The sequence below is a fragment of the Echeneis naucrates genome, chromosome 18 (assembly GCF_900963305.1).
Source record: "Echeneis naucrates chromosome 18, fEcheNa1.1, whole genome shotgun sequence".
Lineage (NCBI taxonomy): Eukaryota > Metazoa > Chordata > Actinopteri > Carangiformes > Echeneidae > Echeneis > Echeneis naucrates.
In genome coordinates this window covers 14,858,963-14,869,209 of record NC_042528.1, presented here as the reverse complement: position 1 = coordinate 14,869,209, position 10,247 = coordinate 14,858,963, and the positions used below count along the sequence as shown (strand labels likewise).

At 42.4% G+C, this 10,247-nt stretch overlaps 1 protein-coding gene across 1 annotated transcript; it reads left to right on the top strand.

The window, feature by feature from the left end:
• The first annotated feature begins 328 nt into the window (after window positions 1-328).
• Window positions 329-10,040, top strand: snapc2 (small nuclear RNA activating complex, polypeptide 2). The gene is made up of 6 exons (XM_029526740.1): window positions 329-682; window positions 1,618-1,791; window positions 2,014-2,134; window positions 4,295-4,942; window positions 8,225-8,313; window positions 8,647-10,040. Exons 1-6 carry the CDS (start codon window positions 467-469, stop codon window positions 8,977-8,979), a joined length of 1,581 nt encoding a protein of 526 aa, XP_029382600.1. The 5' UTR covers window positions 329-466; the 3' UTR covers window positions 8,980-10,040.
• The last annotated feature ends 207 nt before the right edge of the window (window positions 10,041-10,247 follow it).

Sequence of the window (10,247 nt, the reverse complement as noted above, 5' to 3'; positions counted from 1 at the left end):
ATAAATTCATTTATATTTACATGATGGATAACATATATACGGTATAGGCCAAAGGTTTGAACACACCTAACCCTCTCTCAAATGAAAAGGAAAGTGTGTCCAAACTTTTGGCCTGCGCTGGATAAAAATAAATACATTTTGGCAGTTTTTAGTTAAGAGTTAAATGTTTCGTATCCTATTTGCGTAAAAAGGACAAAAACATGGGGCTCTAATCATTTTAAGCATTTATTTGAATATTCAGCTCGTTGAAAGAGAATGAACTGTACCTTTAGGAACGTGTTTTATTCTGAAATTGTACCGGAAGTAATACAGTTGTTGTAGCTGATTACGTATTTGCGAGAATGGCGTGGTTTTCCTCACAGTAAGAAATGTAAATGCGTATAACTAATAGGATTAATTACGCAGGACAGACCTGAACAAGAAATAACCAGACCTTGATCAGTGCTCTGGAGAAGCTCGAATCCAGATGAAGCCGCCACCTCGTACTCGGAATAAACCAGAACGCAGTCTGACATTTGAACCTGTCTCGGAGAGTTCAGTTAAACAGAACTGTACTTGGCAGAGACCGGAGCAGAGGAAGCTCCTCAGCGGCCTCAGGAGACTGAGCAGAGCCGGCGGACGCTGCGGAGACATCGACTATGATCACCTAAGTAAACAGCTTCCCTCTCGGTCTGTTGCAGAGGTAAAAACCTGGTTTATGGCGAATCATTGGTGACACACTAAACAAACTGTTAAACTGCATTCACACGTTTACATACGTTATACATGACATACATCATACAGGATTACTTGTATGGAGGGTTACAAAGGGATAGGAAATTTCAAATCAAATCAGATTTATTTATATAGCGCTAAATCATAACACGATTACATCAAGGCACTTTACATATAGAGCAAGTCTAGACCAAACCCAACAATTCCCCGGATGAACAAGCACTCGGCGACAGTGGTAAGGAAAAACTTCCTTTAGGAGGCAGAAACCTCGGGCGGGACCAGGCTCAGGGGGAGCGGTCATCTACCTAATTATATATATAACTAAATAATTGGAATAGTCATTAAGTCAAATCAAACTACAACCGACATTCTCGCTTATAGTACAAAAGTGGCTACGGACAATTTAGAGTAATCAATTAAACCAAATATGCATGTCTTTGTACGGTGGGAGAAAACTGGAGTACCCGGAGGAAATCGCGAACTTTTTATTGTGGGGCAACAGCACTAAGCACTCTGCCACTGCACATTAGTATTTGTTGCGGAAACTTTAGTATCGTAGATCAAAAGTCATATTTAGATATATGAAAGTTTGACAATATCATCAGTGGTGGAGGTGGGGGGTGGCCGCTCAGTGTGTTCCATTGCCAAAAGCTTGAATGCCTGTCTGTCATTGACTGTGTACCTGAGTTTGGTTTGTTGTATCATCTGTCTGATAAATATGACATGATGATGTGCTGATGTCATGTTCACTGTTTCATCTCTGACCAATGGTCCTCATTGAAGTCCCACAGGTAACTGCAATAGGTGGTGAGGCTTCTTTGTATTGTGAGACAGTCCACGAAAACCTGCCCTGGGTCACCTAGGTCCCATTTATCATGATGTGGTCCGTCCTTTATCCATCAGATCCAGGCTGTTGTGGACTGTCTGAAAAACAAAGTGATCTCTCGTGCAAGTCTAAAGATGAAGCAAATTAAATGGGAGGAGAAGAGGAGCAGGAAGCCCATCGAAGTGTGGACTGACATGGCTTCAGCTGTGGTTGGAACCCTGGAAAGACCAATTACTTGTGCATTCTCTCAGGTATGATCCTGATACTAATGAGGTTGGTTTCCTAAGATGTTCTCCTTCCTAAAAGTGATTTGAAACCAGGTATCACATCCCTCAAAGTCACCCACTGCTGTTCAACTCCCTTGTACTTACTTGTCCTGTGGAATCACTGACAAGTGACTATCCCTGTCTGAGGGACAGATAAAGATTTATATTATTAACCTATCTCCATCTACATCTCCCTCTGTGTTTCAGATGCTAATAGTGTCATCCACAGAACCTTGCACCTTGAGGTACTGTGACCCTCCTCAGGTCCTCAGAACCCCCACAGATGAAAACAGACCAGTGGGCCGCACCATCCGTTTGCCAGTTCGAGGTACCACCCTCAAAACTCCTCAAATGCTGTTAGTTCTTCACTGTGAGGAGTCAATCATCTCTGTCTCTGTGAGGCCATTTATTGTCCCCTAAGGGAAATTTTACTTGAAAATAGTGCATTTCATAGAAAATGCACATCCCAGGAAAACATCTTCACTAAAACGATTTACATCACATCACCACATTTCAGATTCACAAAAATGAGACACATGAAGAGGCCGGGGAATTTAAAGACCAAGAAATGCACCTGTGTGCTAATTATTTACCTTAAAGGACATATTGCAGGTTCAATGTTTTTGAGATGTGTATATATAATCTTATCTAAAAATACCCATTGAAAAGTTAATGGAGGTTTGAATTTTATAATTTTTTTTCAAGACATAAGAGTGCGAATTTATTCCAAAAAGTGACAGTTTTGAGCAAAGCCTCTAAAACGCTTTTTTTTTTTCAACACCGTGTCATATGATGTAGGTAGACAGCGCTATATGCTATACTCTGATAACTACCTACTCCCACACTGAGTGATGGCAGTCAGAGAGTCGCTGTGTATTCAGTAGTGTTGTATTGCATTCATTTATCATTATCATGGTAAATTATTGCGTTTGTAGCGGTTGCACAAACTCTAGCCTGTCAGGACATCGAGTCCACAGGTTTCCTAACAGGAAAAAAAACACCGCTATCCTCCATGCCTCGGTGCAGCTGAAGAGACGGGCCTTCACGGCTGCTTCAGCTATGATAAACGACCCTTTAAACCGGAGGATTATCAATCAAGCGATCTGATGGAGTTCAACATGGGATGCTGAAGCAAGACCCAGGTGCGACTGGCACCAGGTGCCTTTGGTGTGCACAGCCTCCTCAGCTCAGTTGTCCGAACCAGGCTCCGGTTCAGACGTTTTGAGTTTTACGAATCTGCTGAACATTCAGCATTATTATGTACTTTATTATCCTAATTCATATAAGGAAAATAGTAAAATAACTAAATTAGGGGGTATTTATTACACACAGCTCTCCTGCAAGAGTGAATACAAGCACAGCAATGGCTTGTGAAAATTGTCATCGGTCTCAGGATAATCTGAACGACGCATGAAACAAGGGTAAATTTATAAGATAGTTTAGCATCATTACAGGTCTCCAAAACGTAGCTTTATGGACTAACAGATCACAGTAAAAGCTCAAAACATTTAGCACAAATCACAATGGGCACATTACACAGCAAAATATAAAATATCAATGTCTGAAACTTGAAGAAAGGTAAAAATTATCCCGGACCATGCAAGATGATGCCTTACCATCGTGAAGTCCTCTTTTCTCAGTTTCTGCAGTTTCGACGCCAACCACTGCACTAATAGATGGCGGTGTTGCACCTTTTTACCTCCCTGCAGCACATGCTCTACTGGCTGTGCTGCACCACAGGCTGTGGTCATGGCTTTGCATTTCCCACACAAGCACCTACCAAACAAAACGTGGCTCACGAAAGTGTTTCTCTCACAAGGCAGTAATACAGCGCTATACCTTGTAGTGTTGACGGATATTACGAGTCCATTCATAAAGATCATTGATTTTGATTCTTTGTAAGTATCAATACTTCTGCCTGTAATAAATGATTATTAATAATTTTGCTATTGCCTGACATGTGATAGTAATCTGTGCAATATTATGACATGAACACAATATTACATAACCTACCACCACCTACCCTGCTCTCTACTGACTGTCCTGACACTACAGCTCTATCTCTCGCCTCTGACCATTTACTCTCCCCTTGCTCTCCCCCTGCTCTCTGGGGTGGATAACAGGCTCGTAGTTATCGGGCTCCGTCGTGTGAAATGGTACACATTTAATGTTTGTTCTGTGTCAAAACTGAGATTGGGATCCTATTGCCCAGGTTCACTGCAGTAGGCTCTAGAGGCCTAAGTTACCAATATATTTTGAAAAACCAGTTCCTATATAATTTTTCTAAACATTGATTCAAAGTGGTCTTTAAACTGCAATATGCCCTTTTAAAATGGTATCACAGTCATCAGGTGCATTATCATCCTTAATAGAAATATTCAAATGATATATATTTCCCACAATCAAATGCCTGAAGAATATGTCTCTGCCTCAGGTTTTGTCCCCCATCTAACTGTCTCTACTGAATTTGCTATCATCTCTTCCTCAGGCTTGTGTCCTGGTGCCAAGAGCTCCCTTCCTCTCCAGGTCCCCAGGACTTCAGCTACAACCCTAGGCCTAGCTATTTCCAAAATTAGAGTGCCCAACAATAAGTTCTCTCCACCCCAGCAACAGCCTTCCCCCACAGCCAGAAGCCCACTTACTAGACCCTCCCACCTGCCGGGTACAGAAGCAAGTCCTGCTGTGCCACCTACAGATCAGCAGCCTGAGCCCCTGGTCTCAGAGCACATTACCCCAAGTTCTGGTTCTGTCACAGATGCAAAGACTCAAAGTTGTGCTATTGTATTTCAAACAACCCAGGAGCATGCTGCGACCACCCCCACAGTCATCTCTAGAAGCCTGTCTTTCTCCAGTTCATCCAGTCCTAGCTCATCTGGCCCCTCATCTGCCACTAGTCTCATGCCACCCTCCAGTACTGCTGCTGGACCAGGCCCCATATCCTGCTCCACCCACCCCTTGTCCCCTCTCTCCAGCCCGGCTGCAGGAGTTGGTGTCAAGTTTGGTCGCACCTGTAAATGCACCAAACAGCACAGTCCTAGATCCTTGGGTGTGAAGTGCATTGTGGACTTTGAGAGAATCTATCGCTACCTGAGTGCCATCCACCAGCCCACAGATGAGTGCCATCTCACCCCAATGGGTAAGTTAATGAGTGATTTTTATCATTTTTATTTAATTATGACCGAAGACCCCAGTAACTCAGTCTTAATCTCCATCCAATCTGGTGGAGCTTTTGGTGAGCAAGAAGGGGAGAGTAAAGTCCATTGTTCGGAGAGTTTGGAGTTGAAGAATTTACTGTGGAGTGTTGTCTATCAAGTCTAGGGCTGCGGCTATTGATTACATTTGTAAATGTGTATTCTATGAATTTTGATTAGGACTTTTTCCATCATTGAACAGCCATAGGTTGCAGTTTCACAGCCCTTTGCCCTCATTGTATCTGTCGCCCTCTCTCATGTATCTGTTTCAATCTGCAGTGTCACTCTTACATGTTTCAGTTAGTTTCAGGCTTTGAGCTTAGCCTAGTACTGCAGAGCACTGGCTGTGTGCCTGTGTTGTTTATCCTGACGCACAGATATAGCCTATTGTTTTGCAGTCTTTTTTCCCGGCTTGTTTTGGATGTTTGGAGCACCAAGTCTGACATGTCAAAAGTGTAATAGGAGTCATCTGAATAAATAAAGGGATAACACAAGACCCTCAACAAAAAAGTAATTATTTCAAAAAAAAAAAAAAAAAAAAAAAAAAGGACAATAATTAGATAGTAATTGTTTCACAAGGTTTCTGTGGGAGAGCAGAGAGAGTTCTCTCTGTCTGATAGTGCCGATAGTGCTGAGTTATTTTAGTGTTATGGCCTGGGGCTGTATTCCTCTCAACTGGTCGGTATTAAGCCACTTTAGGGTTAGACTTCTGGCCAAACAAACTAGCTGGTGGTACAGCATGCACATGTTAATACAGCTTAATCACACTTCATCACCACTTAAAGGTCAATCCACAAACTGCGACTTTTGGTACATGCCCAACACGGCATGTACATGATGGAGTTATCGGACTATGAATTTGCGCCACGGACGGCTGCCTCGGTGCTTCGCTCCGCAATGCTTGTTTTTTTTTTGTTTATTTGTCACAGCCAATACACTCGGGAGGAACTCTTAAAGTCGGAACATCCAACTGGTCACACTTTTTCACCGTTTTCAAACGATGCTGGAATATTTACAGAACTTTCAGTTGGAAGAGCATCAGCTCTCTGTAGGATGTTCAGGAGACTCAGGTGCAGACGGGGCAAACGAGCCCGCGCGCTCGTTAAGCTCCGACAGCGGGGATTTCGAACAGCGCTCCCGTCAATACACCTGGCGAATGCCCGTTCCCTGAACAACAAGATGGATGAACTACTGCTTCTTAACAGTAGAAACTTGGACTTTTGCAGATCTTCCGTCCTGTGTTTTACTGAAACCTGGCCCAGTGAACACATCCCGGACACAGGATTACATCTACCGGACTTTGAATTTCTCCGAGCAGACCGCGTGTAACGGAGCTCTCGGGAGAGGAGAGGAGGTGGAATCTGCTTTTATATTAACGAAGGTTAGTGTAGAGATGTCACAGTGTTGAAGAAATCATGCAGCCCCCACTTTGAGTCATTTTACATAAACTGTAAGCCGTTTTATTCACCGCGGGAGTTCTCCTAGTTCATTCTGGTTAGTGTTTACATCCCACCTCAGGCCTGTGTAAATGAGGCGTCACAACACCTGGCCGACCATGTCCACGGACATGGAGAGGAAACATCCTTACTCCCTGCACATTGTTCTTGGGGACTTTAACAGAGCAAACCTCAGCCGTACAGACAGACAGCAGTCTAAGTGCCCCACCAGGGGCGAAAACACTCTGGACCACTGTTACACTGTATTAAAGGATGCATATCCCCCGTGCAGCCTTGGGGCTCTCTGATCACTGCATGGTTCATCTTCTCCCAAACTATAGGCAGAAATTCAAATCTGCAAAGCATGTAGTGAAGACTGAAGAGGTGGACCACGGAGGCTGCACAGAAAGTGTTTTTGAGGCAGATGCTACAAACCTGGACAAACTCACTGACACTGTGACATGCTACACCAGCTTTTGTGAAGACCAATGTGTGCCCTTCTGCACATACAACAACAAACCTTGGTTCACTGCAAAACTCAGGATGCTTCGCCAGGCCAAGGAGGAGGCCTACAGAAACAGGGACAGAGTCCTGTACAACACGCTGACAAAGGAGATCAAAGTGGCTCACTTCCTTCCAACTTCTTGACAGACAGGAGGCAGCCAGTGAGGCTAGGGAAAATCACATCCAGCACCTGGACAATCAGTACAGCGCCCCCCAGGGATACACCAACGACTCCACCTCGAGTGACTCATCTGTCAAACTCCTGAAGTTTGCAGACGACACAACTGCCATTGGCCTCTTGTGGGACAGTGACAAGTCTGCCTACAAACAAGAGGTGGAACAGCTTGGCCTCTGGTGTGGTCAGAGCAATCTGGAGCTGAACACACTTAAAATTGTGGCGATGACAGTGGACTTAAGGAGTAACCCCCCTCCCGCCCCAGGAGCTGCTGATCCAGTTCTACAATGCAATAGTCCAGTCTGTTCTCTGCACCTTCATCATTGTTTGGTTTGCATCAGCCACCAAACAGGACAGACTGAAATGGGCAATCAGGATTGCAGAGAGAATCATTGATGTTAACCTGCCCTCCATCCAGGACTTATACACATCCAGAGTCAGGAAACGGGCAGGAAACATCTTTGCAGCCGCCTCACACCCCAGCCACAGCCTGATTGAACTTCCCCTCTCTCGCAGGCATTAACAGAACACTGTACACCAAAACATCCAGAAACAAAAACAGTTTCTTCCCCCAGGCCATCACACTGATAAACACTTGTCAGTTACCAAGTGTCAGTAGCCCCCTGACCCCAAAACAAATCACTCACTTGCACTTTATAGTCATTCCTTAACTTATTGTTCTTGTTGTCCTTGTTCTTTGTTGAATGTTTATCTTATGTCTATTTATTTGTGTTCATGTTTACATTTAAGTACAGCGAGCAAAGAAAAACCAGAGTCTAATTCCTTGTGTGTTCACATACTTGGCAATAAAGCTGATTCTGATTGCCTAGGCTTGTTAGTACGATCAAAATAAATCCAATTTCATCAGATTGTAGTCGTATTAAGATATTTGCATACATTTTCAAAGTCCAATTCTGGTCAAGTTAACACAGTAATTTAGTTTTCTCCAGTCCAATTATTACAATAGCATGTGAGCTCTCTCTGGGTAAATAAGGACCGGAGTCAAAAAGTCATTTGTAATGATACCTGAAGCCAAATATGGAAGAAAAGTGATCTTTTATCATTTATTGTCTTGAACCAAAGGAAATCTGTTGTCTAACTCTGCCCTGCAGAGAGCGCCATCATGTTGGATCTGTTGATGTCTCTGCCCGAGGAGCTTCCCCTGCTCGACTGTACCAGTCTGCACAAACACCTAGTCCAGGTACAAACTGCTCATTGAGTCTGACACTTTTTTCCCCAGAGGTTGAACCAACCACACAGGACATCAGACATCAAGAGATCAAGGCTGTCATGCTACAGTGATGTTGACACTGAAAATGTTGGTGTTTTAAAGTGATGCATCCCATTTCAATTTGGATCTGTTTGGAGCTATATTTTGCTTCAGTGTAAGCTGAGCACATTTTCATGAGCACCTGAGTTAAAAACGTGGGACTGTGGAGAAGCAAGAGGAAATAAATATACTGGCCTCAAAAATATATTGTAATCAAAAACATAGGCATGATCCATTAATCTTAAATTTCTGTCTATGTTTCAGGTTTACCAAAGTTTTTCAGCCCCTACTGACTCCCAGATGGCAAAATTATTGTTTAAAAACCTGAAGGGGGGACCCTGTGCTCAGCCTGAGGGTTGGAACGTTGGAAGTGGCACCAGACAAGGAGATGAGCAGAGCTCTGACAGGACAGACAGCAGGGATGTTGTGGGCAGCACAGGAAAGAAACTGCATACAGGTGAAGCTGAGGGCAAACCACCACAAAGCAACAACACATCTAACCAGCCAGGCAAGGAAGATATGATGGGATTCTGCCGCCCCCTCAATCCATTCATGGTTCCGCTGAAGCTGTTGAAGCGCAGATCAAACATAAGTTAAACAACTGGGTATTGATGTTATGTGTTTCTTTTCTGTGTACCATTTGAATCTGACATCTAGCTTGATACTCCAGTCTTGTTCTTAGTCACTGGGGTCCAAAGGTAAGGGTTAACATCTGCATAGGTTCATCATCATGGTCACAAAATCTTTGAGCTGAGGATTCTTTTTTGTTTTATGTAAGTTTTTATTCAATTTATTAAAAACAATAAAAACAACCAATTTGAATCACCTCACTGTTTTCATAAAATGTAAAAATCTTACCTTGTTTAAAGCTGGGCATCCTTATTACCTACAATGTAACTGGCAGTCAGTAGCAGGTACAGAAGGCTTCTCTGAACAATTCCTGATATACACATGAAACCCTGGAATGACACAATTTAAGACAAACTGGCCCAGCACTGAATCATTTGGATTTGGTTGATAATCATCATCAAAGACAATAATGTAAGTTCACAAAATAAACAGTTGTGAGATATATAAAAAAAAATCTATTAACACTGGTGTTAAGCAGTAACAAATATGCAGCCAGATTTTATTACTCTTTTGTAATACTTAACTAGACATGAATAAGCGATTTTTGCCATGTCCCACACTTATATATAACTCTGTGTCTGTTTATTGCTTTTAAAACAAATTGACCATATTTTGACAAATTTCAGATAGGGAAAAAAGCCCAAACTGCAGTATGTGGAATTATCTATTTGGTTTAACTGTACTTTTATCTTTTTGAGCTGATTGAGATAAGAAAAAAATCTGCCTGAGAGGAATCTGAAGACATAAAATTGTGAGCAAATTCAACACAGAATATTGTCCTTGTTGCAAACACCCTACAAATACAACAATTTGAGATATGGACATGCTACTACACAAACTATATACAATGAAATGCCTCTGTTGATAAATTTTACTACAATATGCTGGAAATTAAAATTGGTTATGGGTAATAAGCATCTACCTGTGTTCTATAGGTGAAGATGGAGTTGAGTTGAGATTTAGTATTATTGCTATGACAATCAGTTTGAATTGATAATAAAATAATAACATGCTCAATATGAGGGCAGAGTTGGGAGAATGTACAGTTTTAACTTTTTGTTTTGCTGCTTCATGGCATTTGTATAGCATCTTGTCACCAATTATCTCTTGTTTGCGTAAACATCACAGTTAAATATGAAGAGTTTGGTCTAGACCTGCACTATACCTAAGTGCCTAACTTTGTCATGATTTGGCGCTATATAAATAAATCTGGTTTGATTTCGGTAAATGTTGAC

Bases quoted from the DNA above. Each gene is read 5' to 3' on its own strand.
- snapc2 (XM_029526740.1), top strand. From the start codon at position 467: ATGAAGCCGCCACCTCGTACTCGGAATAAACCAGAACGCAGTCTGACA. The intron at 683-1,617 runs GTAAAAACCTGG...TTTATCCATCAG, and splicing joins CCTCTCGGTCTGTTGCAGAG to ATCCAGGCTGTTGTGGACTG. The intron at 2,135-4,294 runs GTACCACCCTCA...TCTCTTCCTCAG, and splicing joins CATCCGTTTGCCAGTTCGAG to GCTTGTGTCCTGGTGCCAAG.